This window comes from Talpa occidentalis, unplaced genomic scaffold (assembly GCF_014898055.3).
Source record: "Talpa occidentalis isolate TD23 unplaced genomic scaffold, MPIMG_talOcc4v2.1 talOcc4.16, whole genome shotgun sequence".
Classification (NCBI taxonomy): domain Eukaryota; kingdom Metazoa; phylum Chordata; class Mammalia; order Eulipotyphla; family Talpidae; genus Talpa; species Talpa occidentalis.
The window spans coordinates 71,871,566-71,898,123 of record NW_023601653.1 but is presented as its reverse complement, the minus strand read 5'-3'; the positions used below and the strand labels follow the sequence as shown (position 1 = coordinate 71,898,123).

The window sequence follows — 26,558 nt, the reverse complement described above, 5'->3', positions numbered from 1 at the left end:
GAAGAGGAATGTTACACGAACTCATATGACAATCTCCACACACATTAGTATTTAAAAGTATGTAGATACACTTTTATAATAGGCAAGGCTGCTCAAGAAGACTTTGAATCTTGAATTTTTGTGGCGGTGTTTTTGTGTATCACAAAAAGGATTTATTTCCCTGCTTACAAATATAATCTACTAATCCTGATCTTCAGAACTGTAGATCTTATCATGCCAATATACTAAAGACACACAGCTATTAGGGAAAAAAAACATACCTGCAAAGTCTATCTTGTAGCTGAATTTGGAAGTAGTAAAAGAAATGGAGCCACAAGGGTTTGTTTTGAAGCTTTTTTCGATATCTTCACTGCTAACTGAACACAGAATGTTGGTGTCCGGCTTTAAGACAAACCAGAAAGTTTCGTTTACCAGTTGTTCACATTAACGGCTTGGCCACAGAGGTCATACTGTGGTCACAGAGACAGAGAACGGAAGGACAAGGGAAACAAATCATCTGCTCTAGTTCCTAACAAACAGGGAGAATCACAGCTGAGCCAGCGTGTGGAAAATGGCTTAAGGATTTCCAGCAAAGAAACGTCAACAACTGGTTATAATCCGTTTTTCCAAATTATAACAATTTTTACAAATGACTACAACAATTATACCTCCTAAGTGGCTTATATTAAATCTTCTTTATGTAGCCTTGTAATTTAAAAAAAGACCACAAGCTTTTGCATATGGGTTCAAATCTTGGTTTACCCATTTACTAGCTGTGCGACTCTGGACAAATTAGGGTAACTTCTCTGAGTTTCACTTTCTTTCACTGTAAGACAGAGTGCTAATGTTGCTTCAGAGTTGTTGTGAGGATAAGGAGTAAATAATCTGTATAAGGCCTAATCTAATACCTGGCTTACAGAAAGCATTTAATATGAGCTTGTTCTCTTTCCTTTCTCTTTGTTCACCAAATCAGACCTGGAGTTGCTCAGAGGTACTGATAACATGCAACTCGCGTCCCAGTCACCCTCTGCACACACTGTAAATACAGGCTGCCTCTGCTAAATAAATTATTGTGAAAACCTGAGGAGAAGAAAAGGAAAAGGACTAGAAGAAATTTCTAACTTTCCTTTTCATGAAGCTATCTGATTTCCTTCAAGTTTTATTTCTTCCAGCTTCTGCACTCACATTCTTCAAAGCCATCAGCAAGATGGTGTTTGGTGAATCTAAATCCCCACTGCCATGTTCAAGGAAAAGAGGTACCTGAAACATGTGCCACTTTCCACATTCTGCCAAGTAAAACCAGCCCCACTGGGTATCTGATGTGTCCATATCATCCATCTCCCTATCTGCTGTTTTGGGTAAGAATTCTTCTGCTTTATGAAACATCTCCTGAAAAGCCAGAAAGAGGTAAAGGGAGAAATAAGTAAGTAGCATACTTTTTAGACACCATTTTCCTTCTTACAAACAACTGTATTGCAAGGGCCTTTCCCACAGTGATACTTCCAAAATTAGCACTTATCTTGAGTATCGGCTCTGAAGATACACATTTTAAAATGTCAAACATCACTGCTCAACAAATAAGACAAATAATAACACACTTTGCCAGGATCAATCAGTGGCCACAACCATAGGTAAGCTAGGTGAACACCTTTAAGTACTGGGGCTTTTCATTACAGTGCCACAAAATTTTCGTCTTATATATACATGCATTTGGTCAACAAGATCATGCCATCACAACTAGATTAGACCAAATATACTTCATTTTTGTTTTAAACATTTTTTCACTTCATGGCATGAAAAGATGTTTACAATACATGATGTTGGGTAGAAAGGGTTATAAAAGTCAGACATAGTATAATCACATAGTATAAGCACACACAGAATAAGTCTTCAGGATAAACAACTACTTGTCACAGTTTTTTTCTGAATGTTGGGATGACGGAAATAGTAGTAATAATAACCCTCTGAGGCTCTTACTATGTGCCAAGTGCTGTTGTAAGTACTGTACAGATAAGTCATTTAGGCCTCACAATAACCCTATAAGACAGGTACTGTATTATCCCAAACTTACAAATGAGAAAAACACGGCACAGAGAAAATACACAATTGGGAAGGCAGGACTCAAATCCAGGCAGTCTGAATCCAAAGTCTGTCCCATGGTATAATGGCCTATATACTTCATCATCAATGATTTTATGCTTTTGACTATATCAAGTAACTCACTTATTTTTGAAAAGGCTTTAGCATTCATGGGTACAGATTATCATGGAAAGGAGGTCACCAGAAAAGGGGCAAAAAGAGGTAAGTCAAAGATTACGTTTTAACCAGAATGAGCTTCATTCTACAAGGACTTTTTAAATTATTAATTAAATTTACACACCTAATATATGAAAACATTCTCCTTGCCAAAAATCAGAACATTCAAGATAAAGCTACTGACTTTATTGCGTACTTCCATTCCTGGTACTTTTTCACCCCTCCTTCTCCAGGTTGACCAACCATCAACCTATTGTGTCAGACTTTTCTGTGTGTGTCTGTGTGTTTAATCATATACACATCTACAGACACATATGATTGTTTGTTTAAAATTTGATTTTCTGTATCTCTGACTTTCTTATAAAGAATAGTTTGACTTGGGTAATTTAGAAAACGTTACCTTTCTATTTCATTATTTAAAATGTCCATTCCTATTTTTAGAAGCTGTATAACCTGGCATAAGTTCCCATTACCATGTCTAGGTCACAGTTTTCTCTTCATAAAGTGGAGATTATAAGCTCCTGCCTTATTGGATTGTTGCTAGAAATGAATGAGACATTGTGGGGCCTCCCTGGTGGCTCAAGGGGTTAAGACACAACCTATGGGGGCCTCCCCGGTGGCGCAGTGGTTGAGCGCTGGGTTGCGAACTGCCCGCAGCCTCTACAGTGCTGGTTCAATTCCCGGCTGCTCCCCGGCCACCGGAGGAGGGTCCCGCATGGTGCGCAGACCACTCCTGCCGCCCGCTGCTCCCCTCAGCAGTGTACTTCGGTCCTTCTGCCTGCTCTGCTCCCCGCTCTGGCTCTGGTGAATTCTCTCACCCTCCCACGCTTCTGACTGTACCCAGTGCTGGTATAAATAAATAAATATTTATTTAAAAAAAAAAAAAAAAAAAGACACAACCTATGAAGCTCACTGCAGCCACTTCAGCACAAGTTTGATCCCTGGCCAGGGAGGTGACCCACATGGCTCAGCAGACCTCTCCTGACTCACCCGCTGCTCCCCTCAGGAGTGTATTTCAGTCAATCTGCCTCTTCTATTCCCCCCACTCTGTCTCTGGTGAATCCCCTCACTCCCCAAAACTCTGGCCTGTACCCCGGTTCTTGTATGTATAAATAAATCTTTTAAAAAAAATAAAGAAGAGACAGCGTGGTAAAATACCAAGTACTGTACCTGAGTTCAGTGAAGGGGGCTTGTTATTTTCTATTATGTTTGGGAACTCTCTCCAAGGAATGCTTTGTGATTATTTTCTGGATTTGTCCTTCATGTTTTAGTGTTGATTGGCTGCTAAGAAATGAAAAATAGATCAGCCTAGGGTGAAGAGCTTCACTTTTAGGGACTACTATTTAACTTATATATTTTAACCACATAATAAAGGCAACAATTTAAACTTCAGACCAGTTGTACAGGCTAATTATGCACAGCTCCTGCTCCTTCTATTATTCTTCACATAAAAAAGAAAACAAGAATGACCTAAATCTAGTTTTTCTTATAAAAATAACCAGATGATTTGGAAGGATGGATTTGAAGCTATTAAGATAAATATTAGCCAAATGAGTTCTGTCTTTTCTCTAGTAGAAAAGGGAATGGGAAATAGAAAAGTGTCTTTTAGGGCCTCCCTGATGGCGCAGTGGTTGAGCGCTGGGCTGCGAAGCTGCCCGCAGAGCGGTTCAATCCCCGGCCACCGGCAAGGGTCCCACATGGCACACAGACCTCTCCTGTAGTGCCTGCTGCTCCCCTCAGCAGTGTGTTTCATCAGTCTGCCTGTTCTGTTCCCTGTGCTGGCTCTGATAAATTCTCTCACCCTCCAGGCTTCTGAATGTACCCAGTGCTTGTATAATTTTTTTTAAAGTGTCTTTTACACACATGTGCTTTGCTACATCACCCTCTCCCTAACATGACACTGGAAGCAAGTTCACAGATGACACTGTTCACAAAGTTCTTGCAGAAATTCTTATCATAAATAGCTTTGGGTGGGACCCAGACAGGTTTGTCTTAAATCCCTCCCTACTTTACAGAGGTCTGCACTATAGACAGGTTCCACTAGCGAACATTCCTAAAGCACTTCAAAATTTATACACTTTTTTATTTATTTATATTTTACAACATTTTTCATTTTTGTGCAATGTATGCATATATATTTTCTCCTTTCAGGTGTAGATCCCATAAAATTCCCAACCATAGTCCCGTGCACCATCACCATAGTCCCTTGTGCTCTTCTCTCCCCTGTTTTGATCCCTCTTCCTCCCCATCCCTTGCAGAATGTCTCTGATTTACAGTTGCCAGCTAATTTTGTTTATTATTATTATAATTATTATTATTACTGTAAAAACTTTTTCAACTTGTACCGTTTTTTTTTTCTTCCACAACCCAATGTGCCATTAGGTGGGGGAAGCAGCAGAAAAATACAATTACTTTGTCTACAATTATCAAGCCAGCAGTACAAAGAAGATTAAAAACACCCCAGGCAATGGCATCAGTCCTTCCCTAAGCCGCCGACCCCCACTGCCTCATTTTCATATACAAGACAGTTGTTCATTCTCTCCTGTTCCCAGAGCTTACTTTAATTGCTTTGCTTCACAGATGCCATGGATTTCTTTCCAAGATTCACTTCATAAGACTAAATTTTACAGTTTTATCTCATAAGTTTCCCTCCAAGAGAATAGTTATTCTGTATCTTTAGGCTCAAAGAGTAAGTCAAGTTTAAATTAATAACTGAAATTTTTCAGTTTCTTTTTTTGGTAATTGTAGTAATAATAACTCTAGGTTAGGACACATCAATAAGCAAACAAGAGGAAGGTATGTGAGTTGTCTGTCATGGATTAAGCAATTAATAAATGTTAGCTGAATGGATTAGTTCAGCCACAATGCCACACTCTGCCTTGATCTTCGTTTTTAACTGGCAGGTAATAACATTTCCTGCAAATCAAGCTGTGAAGAACAAAAGCTTATATCAAGTAGCAGAGCATTTCATAAATTTTCAAGTGCAATGGCATGAATTCTGAGTGGAATTTGTCTGTAATGCTATGTATTCCGAAGACAATCTTTACGGAATCTGAGAAGAGTTGAAAGTCTAAATTATGGTCTCTATGAGGGAAATAATGCCATTTTCCAGGCTAGTCAAAAGCTTTCTGATAAGTATATTCTAATACCAAATATAATTTATTTTGCTAGTAATAGAGAATCCTTGAGGAAATCATATTTGGTGATGAAAACTTTCTCTCTCATAGAAAAGAAATGTAAAATCTGATATTAAAAACTTAAAAACAGCAGAACTTTTGGAATGACAGAGTAAGGAACTCAGTGGACCCTCTCCCATCAAACCCATATTTAACTGGTGAGCATTATTATTATTTTTTAAATCATTTAAAGTCTCTGGAAATTTTCCTAAGGGCACACAGTTCTGTTTATGGACAATCTACCTCTGGTGTGTAGTGAAGAGACAGGGGCTCCTTCTCCCTTCAGCTCCCAGTCTGGGGTGAGTTTCACCCTAGAAGAGAAAGACTGATGGTGCTTCTCATTCCAGAGGTGCAGAAGCTCTAGTCTGGCAACACAGAGAAAGGCTCTCCTTTCGCTGACCCGATTCCCACTCATTGGATGGGAGCTCTAGTCCACGCCTAACAAGCTAAGAATGCTGGGCCCTCTTCACTACCATCCCAGTTTGCTTAGAGTAAATGCTCCACTCCTAGAAAAGCAGACCAGGGCTTGTCACCACCACTCCTCCCCCATGCCTACCCAAACAGTGGAGTGTCACTCTGGGGAAAAAGAACTCCCTATCTCAGCTCCAGTGGGACAGGGGTCTACCCAGGGGAAAGCCACACCATAAAGAGAAAGAAGACTCACTATTTGGAACAGGGAGTAAAGAACCCCATGACTAAGGGCATTATTGAACATCCCATAAATCTTAATGAAAAACAGTGAAGGTGTGGTGGAAGCTCTGACACATGTAGAATGACAGAACAGGCAGAAGTACAGAGAACCAGGGATAATCAAGAAAAGCCCTCCTGGAATTACAGTCAACCCAAGGACTCAGGGAGGTTGTGTACAAGTATTATGCTATATCTGTCCAAGAATAATCAGAGGAGGTTTTGAGGGGCCTTGAAAATACTCCCTAATCTGCACACAGATCCATCAAAACAAGATGGAAAAGCCTCATGGGCATAAGAGGCCTAAACACAACCCTTACCAAACATTGACTGAACCAGAGGCTACTCTTACCAAGAGCAGGGGCAACCGCTATGAAGCCAGACTTAGTGGCACAGTCATTCTTGGTAGTAGGGAAGGCTGTGTGCAAGACCAAGGTTAAGCCTCCATAGGAATTATCCAGGAGAGATTTTCTAAACTACTAGTACTTGGTTAAATGCAGGGGGGGAAAAAAAAGTAAAACTCCCTGAGCTGGAAGAGCAGCTTCCAAGCCACCACACACATCAAACACTTAAAGGTAAAAATCTACACTTGATCTTAGCCAAAAGGCCAAGAAGTGATAAGGTAAAAATCTAACTGGCTAAAGGGATACAAGTACAACCTTTGATAAGTGGTCTATCCCAAACCAGAAATGATGCCTAACTAGTCAAACTAAGAGACAAAAATAAGGGATGAGAGGGGGATGAGAGAGAGGAACATCAGAAGGACACAGTAAAGAAAATAGATTTTGTAGAACTAGTTTAGCTACATCACTAAACAGATGAGCAAATGACCAAAGAAACAAAAATGTAATGGGGATTGGTATGCAGAGTTGCACAAATAAATTATGTAAGATGTAAATAAATTATGTAAAATATTGTTTTAAAAATAATTACGAGACCAAAAAAAGGAAAATGTGCCTGATACAGAGAAAAAACTGCCTTCAGAAGAGGTCCAGGTTGTGGACACAGCAGACAAAGATTTCAGATTAAATACATATTCCAAGAACTACATGAAACCACGACTAAAGGATTAAGGAAGTCAGGATGACAATGCATTATCAAATAGAGAATAGAGAAATAAAAATTATTAATATGAACCAAAATGGAAATTCTGAAGCTGAAAAGTACATTAACCAAAATGAAAAACTCAAGAGGCCCAATATAGTAGATTTGAGCTTACAGAAGAAAAATCAACAAGTTTGGAAATAGATGGAGAAGTTCATTTATGAGGCTGATATTACCCTGATACATTGCCAGTAAAAGAGATCGCAAGAGAAGAAAACTAGAGACCATTATGAATCTTTATGAATATAGGGAGGAAATGTCTTCTACGAAATATTGGCAAACTGAATTCAAGAACATATAAAAGTATATACCATGACCAAATGGGATTTTTTCCCAGGAATGGAAGGTTGCCTGAGCATATAAAAAATTGATTAATGTAACATAACACATTAATAGTACATTTTAGTACATAGAAAAAGAACCTGACAAAATCCAGTATCATTTTATGATAAAATGGTCAGCAATTAGAATGGAAGGGAACTTTCTCAAGCTGATAAAGAAAATCTACAAACATCCCACAGTTATCATAGTTACTGTTGAAAGATTTAATGTTTTGTGGGAACAAAAGGAGGGTGCCTGCTTTCACTACTTTTATTTAACATTGTACCAGAGGTTCTAGCCAGGGCAATTATCCAAGAACAAGAAATGAAATGCATCCAGATTGGAAAGGAAGGAACAAAACTCTATTCACAGATAACAAGATTTTGTATAGAAAATTCTAAGGAATTCACAAAAGATTAGGATAAATGAGTTCAGCAACTTTCCAAGATAAAAGATCAAAATACCAAACTCAATTCTATTTCCATATATTAGAATGAACATTCTAAAACTAAAAATTCAGGAAACGACATCATGTAAAATAACACTAAAAAGAATGAGATGTAATTTTAACAAAAGATGTGCAAGATACGTATAATGAAAACTCCTTAACATAGTTGAAAGAAATGAAAGAAATTCTAAGTAAATTTTTTAAATCCCACATTCTGGCTCATAAGACTTATTTAAGATGGCAATATGTCACACAATGACCTACACATTCAATACAATCCCTTTCAGAATCTGTTGACCTTTTTGCAGAAATTGATAAGATAGTCTTAAAATTCATATGGAAATACAAAGTCTCAGAGTAGACAAGCCATTCTGAAAAAGAACAACACTGGAGAATTTGCACTTTCTGACTTCAACATAATTCAAAAGTACAGTAAACAGAAAGGGTGGAACGGGCATGAGTATAGATATAGATCAATGGAACAGAACGAAGCATGCAGGAATAAACCCTTACATTTATGGTTAATTGCTTTTCAACAAAGGTGACAAAATGATTCAATGGAAAAAAGAACTGTCTTTTCAACAAATAGTTTTAGGGCAACCTGGTATCCCCATGCAAACGAAGGAAAATGCTCTCCTACCTCACATCATACACATAACTAAAATGGTTCATAGTCCTAAATGTGAGGGCTAAAATGATAAAACTCTAAGACAACAACATAGGAATAAATCTTTGTGATCTTGGGTTAAGCGGTGATTTCTTGGAAACAAAAGAGAAAATGGATAAATTAGACTACATAAAAAAAAATTATGCTGCATTTGATACCTCAAGAAAGTTAAAAGACACTTTTGAAAAGTAAATTGAAGACAACCTACCACAAAGGAGAGAGAATAATTGTAAATTATATATATATATATATATATATATATATATATATGCAGGGCTTGTATCCAGAAAACATAAAGAACGCTGAAATCTCAATAAAAATGAACAAATGACCCAATGGAAAATGGACAAAGCATTTGAATAGACAAATCACAAATGGCTAATAAACACATGGGAAGAAGCTCAGTATCATTAGTCATCAGACTATAAACCAAAACCACAATGAGATATCATTCCTTTATATTACATTATATTAATTATATTACAAGGAGCTGATGTTTCTTCTTCATTTGTCATTCTTATATGCAGTCTAGGAGAGTTGTAGTTCCATAATCTCACAAAGACTTGGTTTGATTAGTTTTTACTTTCAGCCAATCCAGTAGATGGATGTACATGGTCTCTCACTCTAGTTTTAATTTGCACTTCCATACTGAATAGTAACATTGAGCATCTTTTCATGTCCTTACATTCCATCTACTTGTCTTCTTCAGTGCAGTAGCTACTCAAATCTCTAGCTCAAATTTTATTGAGTTGTTTCATTTTTATTTAATGGTTTGAGAGTTCTTAATATATTCTGGGTATCCGTCCATTACCAGATACATATTTTACAAAAAATTTCCCCAGTCTGAGGCTGATTTTTTCATTCTCCTAACAGTATGTTTTGAACAGTGTAAGTTTTTAATTTTGATGAGGTTTACCAATTTTTCTTTTATAGATTATGGTTTTGGACATATATCTAAGAAATCTTTGCCTGACCAATGTTACACAGATATTTCTCCTGTTTTCTCTTAGAAAATTAGTTCTCTTCTAGAAATTATTAGAAGTTAAAATTGCAATTAGATCTATGATCCATTTTTCATTAGCTTTTATATGTGATGGCAGTGTATGAACTGAAGTTCGTTTTTGTGTGTACAGATGGATATTCAATTGCTCCAATACTATTTTTGGATACAACTATCCTTTCTCCACCAAATCTTACCTTTATAAAAAATCTTACCTTTACAATAATAATAATCATTATTTGTCTTGATGCTAACACCACCCTGTTTTGATTACTGCAATGTCATACTGAATCTTTAAATTAGGTAATGTCAGCTCTCCAAATTTTTCTTTCCAGAATTGCTTTGGCTATCTAGGTCCTTTAAATTTTTGTTAGGATTGCATAGTGAGTGATCCATCTAGTGAGAATTGGCATCTTAACAACACTGAGTGTTCTCATCCGTGAATGAGGTAAATCCCTTGACTTACTTAGACTTCAAATTTTTCCATAATGTTTTATACTTTTCAGGGCACAGACCTTGCAGATCATTATGCAAGGTTCATGATGAAGTATTTTATATTTTTATACTACTGTAAATGGTATAAAAGACATTTTAAATTTCAACTTATGATGGTATATTGCTAGTTCAGAGACACATTGATTTTTGTATATGGTTTCCATCTACCCAACAATGCTCATTTTTTAGTTCTTGATCTTTGGACACCCCACCAGAATTTTTATATGCATCTGTCTACAAACACACACACACTTTACCTCTAGCATCTAGATGCTTGTTATTTCTTGTTCTCATCTGGTTGCACTAGTTATATCTCCAGTACAAGAGTGCATAAAGAGTGGGCATCATTTCTTTATTCCTGATCGTAGGAAAAAGGTACAGTCTTTCACCATTAAGTTTGATATTATATGTGATATATGAATATGTATGTATGTATGTATTTTGTGAAGGCCCTTTGTGTCAGAGGTACCCAAGATCACCTCAGCTCACAGAAAGATTCACAGGATTCAGAAGTTGTTTTACTCATGGTTAGTTAATTTCAATAAAAATATACAGAGTGGAAGAGCACATGGGGTAAATTCCAGAGGAAACTATGTACAAGCTTGCAAGTGTCTCCTTCTGGTAGAGTAACATGGTAGACGTGTAATTCTATCAGCAACCTTATGAAACAAGTGCCAAGTGCTGCTAACTAAAAAAGCTCATCTGAGTCTAGGTGTCTGGGGTTTTTGTTGGGAACCCATGATGTAAGCAAAGAGCACCGGTGTGACTGAGCTTACTAAAGTTCCAGACCTCCAGAGGGAAAGAATGTGTTTACCACAAATCACACTGCTAGTGTGATCACAGCATGGCGCAGAGCTCACACATGCAAATACATTGATTAGACAAGCCATTCCAAGAACTCAATTCCCTGAAGCAGGCAAAGGACAGTCATGAAAAGAGATCTTTCTTGGGAATGTACAAGAATTAGGTAACCCATTTCCACACACTCTTATCAGGTTGAGTGAGTCTCTTCTAATCTTAGGCTGCTGATAATTTTTATCGGGAATACATACTGGATTTTGTCAAATGCCTCTTCTGCATGCACTGAAACGATCACTTGCCTTTTCATTTTACTTTTTATATGATGCATTACACTGATGGCTGTTCAAATATTAAACCAACCTTGAATTTTGGGGATAAATGCTATTTGGTCATATTGCATTAAATTTCTTGGATACTATTAAATTCGATTTGCCAAAATTTTGGTTAGAAACTTTTCATAGATGCTTGTTAGGAATACTGGACTCTGATTTTCTTGTAATGTCTTTAACTTTGGTACCAGTATAACACAGTTTTGTAGATCAGTTGTTAAGTTTTACCTTCTTTTTAATTTTCTGAATATTTGTGTAGTAGTTTTCTTCGTGGGTGTACTTTTCCTACAAATTCAAATTCTTCAATAGATATTGGGCTATTTGTGTTATTTATTTCTTCTTGAAGGATCTGTAGTAGTTTGTCTTAAGAGAGGATATATCCATTTCACCTAACTTGTCATATTGATTGACACTAAGTAGTTTATAACATTCCCTTATTGTCTGCAGAATATGTGGACAATAATACTACCTCTATCATTCTCATATTAGCAATTTGTATTTTCTCTTTTTTTCCTGTTCTGCTTTGCTAGAAGTTAATGATTGCACTGATGCACCCCAAAAAGCAGCTTTCGGTTTCACTGATTTTCTCTTTTTCCACTTCAATGATTGCTGCTGCTCTAAATTTTATTTCCATTTCCCTGCTTAAGTTTAATTTTCTCTTCCTTTTCTAGCTTCTTAAGGAAGAAGCTGTGGTCAGTGATTTGCAACATTTCTCCTTCTCCAATATAGAGATTAATTTAGTTATGAATTTCCCTCAGTACTATGAAGCTGCATACCACAAATTTAATATTTGTATTTCCCATTTTTATTTCTTTGACCAACCGATTACTAAAATATGTGTTACTTATTTACAAAATACTTGAGAAATTTATAGATCCTTCTTTAATGATATCTAATTTTATTGAGATCTCCTTATGGCCCAGAATATGGTCCATCTTTTTAAATGTTCTCTGTAGTCGGAAAAAAATGACTCTAGGTCATTTCCTCACAAATAGTTTTGTCATATAACTGGTCCAAAGTCAAATTTGCCAAAGAGAAAAAAGTATGATGACAAAAAGTGGGACATCCAAAAGAATATAAACATGAAAAATTAACAAAATTAAAAAGACTTCTTCATATGTGTGTGTAGATTTGTGGCAATACTGTACCAAGAACAGGATCTTCTTCTGTGGATTGTACCTACATACTTGTCTTCTAACTCTTTCATTCACATATTTATTATACAATTTCTTGTATTTTTTGGTAATCAAACTTGTTGGAAGTGTGAAACTGAGATGTTAAGTTAGGTCAAAGACTACTATAACTAGAAAATAATGTATCAGCTGGAAAGAGTTGGTTTCTTATTTCACTGGTGAAGAAATGAAACCAAGCTGATAATCAGGTTAAGTACATTAAAAGTTCCCTATCACAGCACTGGAGAAATGAAGCCAAGGAAAATGAAAGCAAATTGTCAATCAGTTCTCTCTTTAAAGAACTGAAACCAAACTGTCAACCAGCTCTTTTCTCTCTTATGGGAGAACAGCTGGATGGCCGGTTACGCAATAAAAATGTTGGTGGTTAACATACTTGTGGTAAAACAGCTGGATCAGGGAAAAACATGTATTTAGCTGTTGCTGGGTATAAAGGTCTATAAATGTTAATTAGCTCAAGGGCTGACAGTTTTGTTCAAGTCTTCTATATCATTATTCACTTCTACTTATTTTACCAATTATTGAGAGGAGTGTTAAACTCTCCAACTACAATGAGATTCACCATTTCTCTTTGCAGTTCTCTTAGTTTTGCTTCATGTATTTTGAAGCGTTACTACTAGGTGTATAAATGTTAAGGATTGCTCCTGATGAACTGACTTCATTATCTTTAGGAAATAGTGTTCTTTATCCCTGATACTGCTTGGTTTACATGGTCTTCTAAAATCTACTTGGTTTACATGGTCTGTGGTGGTGGGATATGGGTAAGTTGGCAATAGGTGCACTATGATGGGGGAATCCCAATATTGTCTCAATTAAAAATAAAATAAAATCTACCTTAATATTAACATACCAGTTAAGTTTTCTCATTACCAGTGTTAGCAGTGTGTCTCTCTTTCCATTTAGTTTTGTATTCTATGTGTGTATATTCAAAGTGGGTTAACTGTTAGCAATTTATACTTGGTTGGTGTTTTTTAATCCAGGATGGCAACATCTTTAAATTGGGGTGTTTAGAGCATTTACATTAGTATGATTATAAATGAGATTGGGTTTAAGTTTATCATCCTATTTGCTTTTTATTTGTCTTACCTGTCCTTTGTTTCCTTTTTCTTTTTTTTTCTATATTCTTTTGGTATTGAGTACTTTTAGGATTATACTTTATCTGCTTTGGCACCTTAATACCTATAAATTTTTATTTATCTACATACCACAAACAGACACAGCTCAGAAATATTACAAGTTTAGTTCCATTAGACTAAAACAAATATAGCAATAAAAATAAGTCACATGACTTTTTGTGCATATAAAAGTTGAGAGTACACTATACTGTTGTCTATTAAGTGTGTTGTCTATTAGGTATTATGTCTAAAAAGACAACACACATATCTTAATTTAAAATTCTTTACTGCTGAAAAATGTGACAGAGACATAAGTGAGTATGCCCATAGACTTGCTCCATGCAGGGTTGCCACAAACCTTCAATTTGTAAAAATGCAATAGCTGTGAAGCAGCTTGTATTTATTTATTTCCAAGCACTCCAAAACCTACTCCAATTTAGCTTTTCTAGTTTCTAGCCCACTGTCTCCCACTACCATCACCAAAAAGACAAAAACACCTGTAGGATCTCCAAAGAGCTTCAATTCATGTTGCTAAATACTATGCATTTTTGTCAAGCTTCATCTTACTTGACCTCTCAGAAACTTTCCACACAATTTACCGTGCCCTGAATTATTCTTCTCTTGACTTCCTTGAAATCACACTGAAGATTGCTTTTATATATATATTTTTTTTTTAAAGATTTATTTATTTATTTATACAAGCACTGGGTACAGTCAGAAGCGCGGGAGGGTGAGAGAATTCACCAGAGCCAGAGTGGGGAGCAGAGCAGGCAGAAGGACTGAAGTACACTGCTGAGGGGAGCAGCGGGCGGCAGGAGAGGTCTGCGCGCCATGTGGGACCCTCCTCCGGTGGCCGGGGAGCAGCCGGGGATCGAACAGGCGCTGCAGAGGCTGCGGGCAGCTTCGCAACCCAGCGCTCAACCGCTGCGCCACCGGGGAGGCCCTGCTTTTATATATTTTTTTAAAGATTTATTTATTTATTTATTTATACAAGCACTGGGTACAGTCAGAAGCTCAGGAGGGTAAGAGAATTCACCAGGGCCAGAGCGGGGAGCAGAACAGGCAGACTGACAAAATACACTGCTGAGGGGAACAGCGGGCGCGGCAGGAGAGGTCTGTCATGACATGTGGGACCCTCTCTGGCGGCCGGGGATCGAACCAGCGCTGCAGAGCCTGCAGGCAGCTTCGCAGCCCAGAGCTCAACTGCTGCGCCACCAGGAGAGGCCCTGCTTTTATATTTTTAACCACAAATTCTCAGTCTTCTCTGCACCATGACTTCTCTTTGGTCTGTACATTTTTAGGGGTCCTTATGGCTCAATCCTAGCTCTGTTTTGCGTCCTTCATAGCATTCTCAAACACAGTCTTCAAAAATTAAGTAGTTCACAGGCATTTTCAAAGGAAAAATAATAAAAGATTTGTTCACATACATTTTGTAAAGTTGAAATATAAGGTTAATGATGTTCCATGAAAATCTCTTTATAAATGTTACCAATTTATTATAATGCCTAATTTGATCTATGTTTATCAGCTAGTATTCAGCAAATATGGTGGTGTAAAACCAAGTAAACGTTTACATCATTTTCACAGAATAGTCCAAATCAATTTGCTTTCTTGATAAGGGTAAAGGAGGGACTAAAACCAAAGAGGTTTTCTCAGCTAAAACAGGTAAAAGTTGTGACATTGCTGAGGTGTTTGTTAAACCTAATTTAATGTCCAATCTAAAGAAGCGATTGACAAAATTTCTTTATTAAATGTCACAATATGACAGAGAAATTATCACATGAATGATAATATAGCACATGAATGAGTTTCAGCATATATTTCATTTTAAAATTGAACAAACTACTTGTGAATAAAATATGAATCAGATCTAAATATATGTATGTGTATACACATATAGTATGTGTAAAGTAGAAATACTCAACTTAATGTGCTGCTTGCAATTTTTTCATTTAGACAATGATATTTTTATGAGCTGTGATGTGGCTTTACAAAGGTGTAATATCCAAAACTGAGAAACCATGAGTTACACAGATAGCAAGGAAAGGTACTGCTATATTACTTAAAGATGTTTTGAACATATGAAACAGAAGACAACAACAAGCCTCCTGACTAAAATTGAGTGGTTGGAAATATTGAAAATTGACTATCATCAAATTTTGACTACTCAGAGTATATTCTCTCAGATGTTGTGAAAAGAAATGGCTGCGTTTGCAAGATTACTCTTCCCACTCAAGTTTATTGGCTGTTAAGGAAAAAACATCTCTGAGGTGAGTTTCTGAGATGAGAGATGAGATTTAAAAACATTTTTCTTGATGCTGGTAATGCCAATAAAGTCATCTTTGCTTTGCAGAGGACTGGAATACAGCTGAAATATATTTAATATCTTAAGTAACCTGAAGTTACTATTTCAAAGCCAACATACTCCAATTTTTACTGCTGAGAATAAAATACCAGATTTTTCAAAATCAAGAAACTATGCTACAAAAAGCTCAGTGGCTAGGGTATGATTCCTCCCCCAAATCTGATAGCTATCTTTACTCATCAAGAGACTGATTTTATTATTGTGGGTATATATAGAACATACTCAAATGTTACAAGAAAACACTAGGAGATACTTTCTAAAGAGTGAAGTAATCAAAGAATGACTAAAGATGTATTTGCCTCCATCTTCCAAATATCCAGGCTGACTGAAAACATTTCACCTTTATAGTTGCTTAATATTACAAGTTAATCAATTTGGTAACTGACAAGGCACTATAAATATTCCTGAAGGAGAAATCCTCTCATAGTTTCTCAGTGGATTTGATCTTGATATTCCAAAACATCTGATAGCACAAGCAAACCACTTGCACATCTTGACCATCTATAATTATAGCATGGGATTTCCTAAATTAGTAGAAATATAGGGGGGGAAATCAAAGTGTCTGGGTCGAACCAACATCTCAATCTATCTATCATCAAGTTAGGTACAGAATGAGAGTCTACATAAAATATTCTTTTCAATGATAATAAAACATTAGTTTTTAAAATACTGCTTTTTTGTTTAAAATTGGTGATTTGCATGGGCAATAAAAGTTTGAGAAACACTGTCCTCGGGCTCTTAGGACATCTACAGAAGCTGAGGACAAATCGCAATTTCCAGCTTAGCGTTCTCTGAGTTCAACTCATCTAGCCAATGGCCTCTCTGACTTGAAGGCTTCAGAAGCACGGTAAACCTGTAATAGGTCCAAAACCAAACTCTTTATCTCCTCTGTATCTTTGCCTTTTTCAGTCTTCCCATCTCAGGGAAAGCCTGTCCCACTTCCTTGTGGACTGTGCCAGAAGCCTAGCACTTACCAATATGGAGCCTGAAGTAATCTACTCCTGCCTGTCTCCCACCACGCACCTAGACCAAGTCACCTTCAACTCTACCCTGGACTGTACTGCAGCTTCCTGACTAGTCTTGCAACAGCTGTGACAAAGTAAAAGGCGGCCCAGCAGGAGAAGGCCTGCACCAGTACGCAAATTTTATCACTGCTATCACCAAACAGAATGTAGGAAAGAGAATACAGGTACTAATATCATTCTGTTGCTTATTCACCTGATCTTGGGAAATCATTTCCCCCTCCCTTAGTTAAGCCATCAGATTGTCCTAAAAGCATGAGTTGATAAGTGGAATCTGGGAAGTATCATTGAAAGTACAGCTTTATTACTGCCATAGAAAGCTTATAATCTTGAATAGATGTTTGTCATTTTTCAGTTCCCCTCATCAGTGTGACAGAGAGAAGTTGAAATTCCCTCAGAGATAATACAGATCTACTTATTACAATTCCAATGAGGGATAAGACAATGACAAGGAGGGGGCCTCCCCAGTGGCGCAGCGGTTGAGCGCTGGGCTGCGAAGCTGCCCACAGCCTCTGCAGTGCCGGTTCCATCCCCGGCCACTGGTGAGGGTCCCACATGGCTTGCAGACCTCTCCTGCCACCCGTTGCTCCTCTCAGCCGTGTATTTCTTCAGTCTGCCTGTTCTGTTTCCTGCTCTGGCTCTTGTGAATTCTCTCACCCTCCCACGCTTCTGACTGTACCCAGTGCTTGTATAAATAAATAAATCTTAAAAAAAAAAAAAGACAATGACAAGGAGACAGAAGATCAGGATAGTCAGGATATAAAAAGTCAAAGGAGTAATGGCATTACCTTCAACTTCTTCCTGCAGATAGGCAACTTTCCTAATCTGGGGGACATAAGTCCAGGGATGCCTCCCAGTGGAGGAACAAATGCCAAGTACATCGGGACAGAGTGTGCCTGCTACTTCTGTCAGTCTGGTCTGCCTTGGGAAGCACCTTATGCTTTCCTCAAGGTGTCTGGTCAGTGAAAAGCTTAGACAGAATCATCACTGACCTCATGACTATTGTGAAAAATAAAATTAGTGGGTTGTCGGAAAAGTCATGATGTATTTTTTTCTGGTTTTCGAAGGTCATTTATTCATATAAAGAACAAAGATCAATCAATGATATATTCCCTGTTTTGTTCAATAATCTTTTGTCATCTTTCAGTGAGCGTGGTAATTCCTCGTTTATAGGGGGGAGCTGTTTCTATTGGTGGAAAACTGAACAAGGTGCTAATTTACAGCCTCATCTGAATTGAACATTATATCACGCAAGGGGTTTTTAAGAGTGAAATGAGTGGAAGTCTTATGGCACAAGGTCAAGTGAGTATGGTGGATGTGGCAACACATCCCATCCAAACTCCAAGAATTTTGATGACCAAACTTGTGTGTATTCTCACGTTGTCGTGATGGACCACAATTCCTTTACAATTAATGAGCTCTGGATGTTTCTGGATGATGGATTCATTCAAACTGCCCATTGCTGACAGTACACATTTGACTGGATTGGTTGGTTCTTTGGTAAGAACTTGAAAAACATGACACCTTTAAGATCCCACCACAATGAGAGCATAACCTTCCTGATACATGTCTGCTTTCGACGTCATTTGAGGCGAACCATCATGTTGGGACCAAGACCGTTGGTGACCATTGGTGCACCACCACAATCCATTTCTCATCATTAGTTATCAGTCACCTCAAAAAAGGATCGTTTTCCTCACATTTAATGAGCATATTGCAGATGTTTATACTCGTAGTCAAATGAACTTCTTGAGTTCATGAGGAACCCAAATATAGAGCTTGTTTATGTCTCAGAGATTTTTCAGGTGGTTATGAATGCTTAAATGATGATGTTCAAGGTTTCTGTAATCTCTCGTGTCGTGTAACATGGGTTTGACTTGATCAATGCCTTTATTTTGTCATCATCAACCTCAGTGGGCTCCCTGACCAAGAAGCATCATTGTGACAAAAATCATCAGCACGGAATTTTGTGAACCATCGCTGTCACTGACATTCTTGTAGAGCATTGTGACTGTAATCTTTACTCAATTTTTCACAAGTTCGATGCATGTTCTTCCCTTAAGGGAAGTAAACCAGTAAAATATGGTGAAAATGCAGGGTTTGATCTTCCACCTTCGACTTGTAAAATCTCCAAAACTCAAACAAATCACTCCTTTTTTTTTTTTAGACTGTAGCTAGGACTGTCAAATGACTAGCAATAACATAGATGTGAATACTCTAGTACTTCTAGAAATGAACTAGTGCAATCTCTTGCAAAAATGCATAATGCCTTTTCCAACAACCCAATACATGTACTGAGTTTACTTATAGTTCCTTGGGTATCTTGTCCTGGACTCCCCCAACTCCTAAGGAAATGTAAGCTCAGTAGTGATTTTCCACACTCAAATTATGTCATGGAAACTTTTCACCTGGAAATGGCCATGAGTACTACCACAACCAGAGTCAGGGTAATGTTTTCCTAAAACACTTGTGAATGGAATACAGAATCACACAGAAGGTGTATTTTCAAGAAGAAGTATATCTGCTGATCATAGTTGGCATATTATGGTCATGAATGCTACCAATAATATACACGGAGGTACTAGGAAGAAGTCTTCAATGAAAGTAGTTCAAAATGATCTTCTTTCACAAAGTAGAATTTATTATCTCATCCAATGGTAAAAATGTTAAACAGTGATTTAAATTGGTTGGTACAAAATTCATCTGCATTTATTTTTAGGATGTATTGTATGTGTGTGTGTCTGTGTGTGTTTAAAAAATCTTCCCAATCATATTTGGCTTAGGCTAGCATTAAAATTAATCTTCATTCCATAAATACTGCTGAACAGACTATTCAGCTTCCTCCTCTGCTGAAAGAAACTAACAAGTATGACTAGAGAAACTCACATGCAGAACGTTGACTGCATTTTTAAAAATTAACCTGTCCTTTTAGACAGCATTCATATGTTTACAGGAACTAAGAAAATAGAGTAGCATTAAGAAATTGTAGGGTAGCATGATATGGGTCAAAGAAGAATGTGGGATTAAATGCGAAAGGTTCACAACTATTAACAAAAGTCAGTCTGCTGTACTGAAATCAAGCAAAGTTGCTATGATGACTTCAGAGAAAACAGCATTTCTTACAAAGAAATGAGACGCTATAACTAATCAGATATATGAGACATTTGTTAATGCATTTATAGTCTTCATAAAATGATCAAACAGAAAATTCTGATGTATATGTGATGGAAAAGAGAGAATGAAAGGTGGGAGAAAATGACTGTCTCTGGTACTGATCCAATCATCATAGCTAATTCAACACATATCTACTGAATGTCTACTATATGCTAGGTTCTGTTTTCTAGGCTGAATGTCTACAATATGCTAGGTTCTGTTTTCTAGGATACCATAGCAAACAAAACATACCAAAACCCTGCTATATGGAGCTTCCAACAGAGCAAAGGATTTAAAACATGGGCTTTTGAGCAAGACATATACATGAATAACTCAAGGACTTGTTATGGAAAAAAATCAAGAAGGGGGTTGCTAATAAATATATATATATATATACACACACACATTTATATTCATAGAGATATGTACATACGCACAAATATATAAAAAGACTGTTGATGACAGTGAAACTAAATCTATAAGCAGAGAGCACATTCAAAAAATTATTTTTGCTGAAATCAAATACTGGCAAATACGTTCCTCTGATGAAGACTGATTAGACTATTACACATATGATCAAAAGGAAAATTTATTTAATGACCACTGCTATACAATGGAATGGGATGAAATCACAATTTGCAACCAACATTTACAGAACAGACCAGTTTCTACTGGATAAAAACTTAAAAGCTTAAGTGAATTTACTGAAAAACTCTTGAACTTATCTAGAAATATGTTTCTGCAGAGGGGGGCAAAAAAAACAAAAGAAGTACTGATTATAACAAAGGAGTTACTGCAAGTATGGCAACTTACTGCAAAGATTATTAAAGTAAATTTACGCAGTGATCTCAGCAGAGGCGGCAGTTTGTTTAGTCCAACAATCGTTTAAAATCGATTCTGCCATTTTCCACTCAACCCATCGGTGTAAACAGTGTACAGTTGCCATGTTACTAGGAAATTTTAACCCTAACAAGAGATGAATTGGGAGTACTCTTGGCAATCAGATGCCACTACAAGGGCTGCACATTCAATAAACAAAAGCAAAGTAGACAAAAATACAACGCAGCCACAATACAAATGCCGGAGTCAAAAGCGTAGGAGGGAAACAACGTTGAAACGTTCCAGGTCATCAGTTCTGTCCACTGGAAAAAAAAAAACAACTAAGAACTTCACCATCTGGAGGCTTAGAACATACACTCCGTACCCCAAGTTTCCAGGACTGTCCACCAAGAAGTGGGAGCGAGTACACATGACTCCTCCTAGGCCTAACTAAGACACAGGTCGAATCCCACTGTACGGGTGGGTTGGCAGGTACACCTGGAGCACAGGTGAGTAACAGGCTCGAAGCCCAGTAACTCCCATCAGAATGCGAAACACAAAGTTTAAGATGACAGTGGAGGGAGCAGGCGGACAGTCACGGCAGCTAGAATAACTGTAATAAAGCCACACAGTCTCGGCGAGCCCCCGGAGCCATCTCTGCCATTCGGAATGGCAGTACCTGGCCAAGCCTCGGGGGCCCGGATCGTCGGGCCCCCGGAACTCAAGTGCCAGCCAGCAGCGGGTGCGGGGGGGACCGGTTCCCGGGAAACCCCTCCCGCCCCTCTCCCCTCAACCCCGCCCATTGGGTCCGCCCCGTCCCGCCGGCGACTCACCGGATTCGCTTCCCACATAACGGTGGCGAAATCCAGCGGAGAGAGCCTGGGGGAAGGGGCTAGCCGCGGGGCCGGGGTGTTGGGTTTTTTCCGAGGGTCTCGGGGAGCGAAGGCATGGGGAAGCCACCTTTTCCAGGCCTTCCTTCTTCCCCTCCCTGTCACAAGCCAGCGACTCCAGCCCACCGAACCTCCCTACTTCCGCTCGCAGCCGGCCAACCAGCGCTGGCCCCGCCCACCCCCGGAAGCTGGCCCCGCCCACCCCTCCCTTCCGGACCTGGAGGGCGGCCGGGGGGCGTGGCTTGCGAGTGTTTTGGTTGTAAAGGAGCCGAGGCGCTTGTACTACCGCTAGCCCCGCGCAGGTCCCCGCCGCGCCGCCCGGCAGGTGAGCCTCAGCCACGATCGGTGTACTTCCTCCACTGTTTATTGATCACCTTATAGTGAGTGTCATGGGCAAGCGTCAGTCCTGGTTGTATGTTAATGGTTTAACCTTTTTTGGGTTAATTATTTTTGTATAATTATTACGTCATTTGTAATGAGTGATTCACTTGTAATTAAACTCAGAGTTACCTGTGGCATGTGGGATAAGCTTCACAAGCATGATTAATAGTGGGCGTGGCCATCCTTTAAAATCCCTCGCACAGTATTTAGCATACAGTACGAGCTCAATAAATAAGTGGCCTTTATTTGCCAGGTCCTGCCAGGCTCCGGAGTGAACAAAACTGAACTGTACGCAGTGCCTACCTCCATGAAGCTTAGGGTCAGAAGGGGGGGAAAAGGCAAAAAGTAAATTTAGATAAAAGATGCAGTGTGCTTAAAGATCGCATGGCAAGTGTTCTGTGTGCACATACTTACCTAGGTTAGGGTGTCCTCCCCTTCCACTCCAAGAAGTCATAGCTGAGACCTCAGGACTACTCCATTTAAAGTTATCCTGATAAGGAAACCTAAGAGAAAGAGTCTTCTAGACAAAGAAGTAGAATCAAAGCCTGGGGAAAATGAAAAGACAAAAACAAAAAACACAACAAAACATTTTGTTAAATGCTCTTCTAGGCGTTTCTCCATCTCCACACATTAAAATTGTTTTCTTTGATCAAAGAAAACTGCAGATTTAGAATCTGATTTTTTTATTTAATATTCAATCAAAATAGGTATATTAAAATAGGTAGAAAGCTATCTCATTTTAAAGGAATTCATGGAATTCCATTGTATGTATGTTACCCACATATACACTGGAAATAAGCCATTGTGATATTTAAGTAGTTTTCAACTTTTTACTGTTCCAAAAATCGGGGCAATAAACATTCTTGTAAAGACATTTCAATGCAGTTGTCCATTTACCTCCTTGAAATTAGTTCATGAGATGGAACTGTTTGGTACGAGTTGCACAAATTTAAAATTTTGATATTTGTTCCCAAAACTACCTTGAAGAACAGTGCGTAAATTTGCACTAATTTATTCTGGTGAATGGGTTGAGATATACATCTTCACTTTACCTTTTTTCTTTTCACTTTTTGTCAACTGGTTAACCACTGGATCCAATATCACTTATTGAATAATCTGTTCTTTCCCCACTACTTTGAAGTGCTACCATTAATCACAAATGTTTGCAAAATTGGTATATGTGTACATTTATGCACATGAGATAATATGTTTCTGAACATACTCATCTATTAACTGTCTGCTTCCTATGCTGTTAAAATTATTATAGCATTGTAACATATGCACTGTCATAAAACAAGTTCTTTCCTAATTCACTTCATTTTCAAAATTTTCAAAATCATGATTCTTTTCATTCAGGAACTTTTTCTTTTTTTCATGTATTTAGGTCTTTATACCTTTAAATACATTGAAACCATTTTTTACATTGATTTGCACATTTTTTGTGAAGTTTCTTCCCAGATATGTTATAGTTTTATGGCTTTAGTGAATGAGGTGTTTTTCATCACTCTAAGTCAGAAAAACTATTAATTTTTGTGTATTTATCTTGTATCCCACTACACAGTGAAAATATCTTACTAGTTTGTCAGCTGATCTCTCTGAAGTTTTATGCCAAAAACCAATTTTATCTCTTCCTATTACCTTGGTCAAAACATCAGAAAAATTTTGAGGAATACACAACAAGATAATGGACATTAAGTCTTTAACGCAGGAATATAAATATTTACCCCTAGTTTGTGCTAGTAATTCTTTACATACGTCATTGTATTCTTTCTGTTCCTAGTTTACTGCAAGCTTTTAATTGAGAAAGGATATTAAATTTTATCAACTGTATCTTAAAGTCTATTACCGTGTTCATTTTGTACTCTGACTTATTAATACAGTGAACTATACTTAATAGATTTCCTAATGTTCAACCCATCCTAGCATATTTGAGATAAACTCTGCTTTATCATGTATTCATTGTTCTTTGGATACATTGCCAGATTCAATTGATTAAAATCTGTATTTAGGATTAAAATTTATAATCAATGAAATTGATCCATTCTTGCTGGTATTTTTTGTGGTTGTCCTTAACAAGTTTTGTAAAGTGAACAGTAGCAGTTTACATACTTTAGAAATTAGTTCTTCACCCAAGGTAGAATGGATTTTTACCAAGTTTAACTGGAAAGATCAGGAGTTTAGGAACTGTCCTTAACCTTTTATGGAATTCTTCATTTCCTTGAAGGCTTAGGGTCCCCAGGGTTAGTGACCAGAGAGTGCGGTGGAGAGAACACAACTGGTATAGATGTATATTGGGTGGATAGGGTTTTAAATTATATACTACTATATGCCAAAGTAATAGGAAGGAAATGTATTTCATAACCCCCCCAAAATTTGCATAATAATTTGCATAATTTTTTTTCTTATTCCTGATTTCTGTCCACTAATGTGGATGTGTAGGAAGGGGTCATAATGATCATTTAATCTTGGGGTCACAAACTGATAGCTAGTGATATTTGACACACAGAGTCTTTAACAGTTTTGAGAATTGGCCACTATTTTAACACTGGGAAATTTCACATTGTATAATGTGGAGCTCAAGCTTCCCTGAGACACTGTATTCTCATATGCAAACAGTTAACCCCTGTGGACTGGGAATTGGTTTTCACCTTTACCCCGGTTACCAGGCTAATAACTCATCCTCATTTAACTTACCTTCCTGGGCCCTTTAAGTCTTTGAGTTAGTAACTGATAATAACCTCCACTTTGCTGAGGAAAGGTAATGGATCTGGGACTTCCTAAAATAACTTTTAAATGTCACTGTACTCTCTCCTAACTCTCAGAGGTGGGCTCACCTTTGGGGCTCATAGTGTCTCAGGAGATTAACCCTCTGCAGATAATGCCTGCAATTTCCCTGTTGCAAAGAGTCTGGCACTAGGAGTGCTTCCCTCAGCATCATCGTTCGGGCACAGTGCCACAGCACTAGAAGCTATGCCTACTGACCGGTCCCTCATTTTCTCAGGAGGACTAGACAGGTGGAAGACATTTTACTTTCATCCATGTTTTTGGTGTGTTCTGGGTAGAGATGTCTTGAGCAGTGCTAATCCCAGACCAGGCATCCTGAGTGATTTAGCCCCCTCCCACCTGACTGAGTTTCTTAGGTCTTTGAATGCCAGGAAGCGGAAGGTAACGCTGGAGGGAAAAGGAGCATGGAGAAGAAAAGGAGCAGGGGAGATCTATCACTGAAAAGAATGAAAATAATCCACTGGAGGGAGCAGATGAATGGAGAGAGTGATGGGTAGACTGGTGTGTGGGAATGAGGGTGGAGGAATCAATAGAAGAATCAAGGGAGTGGCGAGATGCCCGACATAGTACCACTTATTATTTCAATGCTATTGCCATCATTTTGATTTTTAAAGACCACATTGATGGCCAGAAATTGGGGTGGGGGAGGCACTAGGAATGCATATGGGAGACAGCCTGGGCTCCACAGAAAGAAGCAAGAGACCGGAAGAATGTGCAAAAGGAGAGCCCAGGGGCCACAAGAGGGTAGCGGAGGATGGGAGAAAAGGCTGCATTTGTGTCCATGGGCCTTGAATATAAAGGCCCAGCCTCCTTCTGAAAAAGGGCCAACAATGAGGCGGCCCCAGAATCAGCCCCACTGCTGTCGAAGTCTGACACGTTAACAACCCCAGCAGGAATTAAGAGGTGAAATAAGCAGATGAAACATTTGCTGCAGAGATAAGCATTCCTGGGAATGAATTTCTCCCCCCCAAAAAAAACAAATCAAAATGAATTCTGTAAATCTTTCTAATTAGGAAACATGACAAGGAATTAAATTCAATGGGAGAAAAAATGAAGTGCTGAATAACTCACCCACACTAAATGGCGAGGCTCTATTGAAAATACCACTGATTATTAGTTTTCGCTGCTCAGGGAAATGATCTCAGCACAACGATGGGCATCAACATGCAGCTCACAGCAGCAGTCAAAAGCAGCAGCTGAGATGTGTGGCCATCCTAATTAGAGGGTGGAGAATTCTGAAAAGCCTCTGGAGCTGTGACATTCCTGGCTGGGGCTTTCCTTCCAGGAATGCCACATTAGGGTTTTGGTCACCACATTGTAAAAAAAAAAAAAAAAAAAAAGACTTAATAGGAATGATCCGGAAAGGGACAACAGAAATGACTTAGAAAAGAGAGTGAGAAGCTTTGAGATCAAAAATAGAAAGCAGGAAAACACTTCCATCAGAAATCATTTTAAAAACTAGGAGAGAGAGGCAGGCGAAGGGAAGCCTGGGTGGCGGGTTAGGGCAGCGGAGGGTGCCCGCCTGCTCTGAGGTCTCTCTGGACGTGTGGGGCTTTGCCTGCTCCTGGTGAGCCCG

General features: G+C 38.3%; 1 protein-coding gene and 2 long non-coding RNA genes across 9 annotated transcripts in view; 2 read left to right on the top strand and 1 right to left on the bottom strand.

Annotated features, from left to right (window-relative positions):
• The window catches only part of PARP11 (poly(ADP-ribose) polymerase family member 11), a 37,170-nt gene extending 15,204 nt beyond the window's left edge, over positions 1-21,966 (bottom strand). The window contains exons 1-5 of one of the 7 annotated variants that reach the window (XM_037514529.1): positions 21,761-21,966; positions 5,655-5,722; positions 3,406-3,519; positions 1,240-1,368; positions 261-381 (exon numbers count right to left, since the gene is read on the bottom strand). In XM_037514529.1, coding sequence (XP_037370426.1) covers positions 261-381; positions 1,240-1,365 — 247 coding nt within the window. In that variant the 5' untranslated portion in view covers positions 1,366-1,368; positions 3,406-3,519; positions 5,655-5,722; positions 21,761-21,966. Of the gene's footprint in view, positions 1-260; positions 382-1,239; positions 1,369-3,405; positions 3,520-4,794; positions 5,356-5,654; positions 5,723-21,760 lie in introns of those variants that run through there. The other 6 variants (XM_037514530.1, XM_037514524.1, XM_037514527.1 and 3 more) reach the window with 6 other exon arrangements.
• On the top strand, positions 5,303-18,012 carry LOC119247819 (uncharacterized). The gene is made up of 3 exons (XR_005125833.2): positions 5,303-5,569; positions 16,843-17,122; positions 17,763-18,012. It is a non-coding gene; the product is annotated as an uncharacterized LOC119247819 (long non-coding RNA).
• A 65-nt stretch (positions 21,967-22,031) lies between the features above and the next one.
• The window catches only part of LOC119247817 (uncharacterized), a 38,330-nt gene continuing 33,803 nt past the window's right edge, over positions 22,032-26,558 (top strand). Inside the window, exon 1 of the long non-coding RNA XR_008552289.1 lies at positions 22,032-22,142. This is a non-coding gene — a long non-coding RNA (uncharacterized LOC119247817). The remainder of the gene's footprint in view (positions 22,143-26,558) is intronic.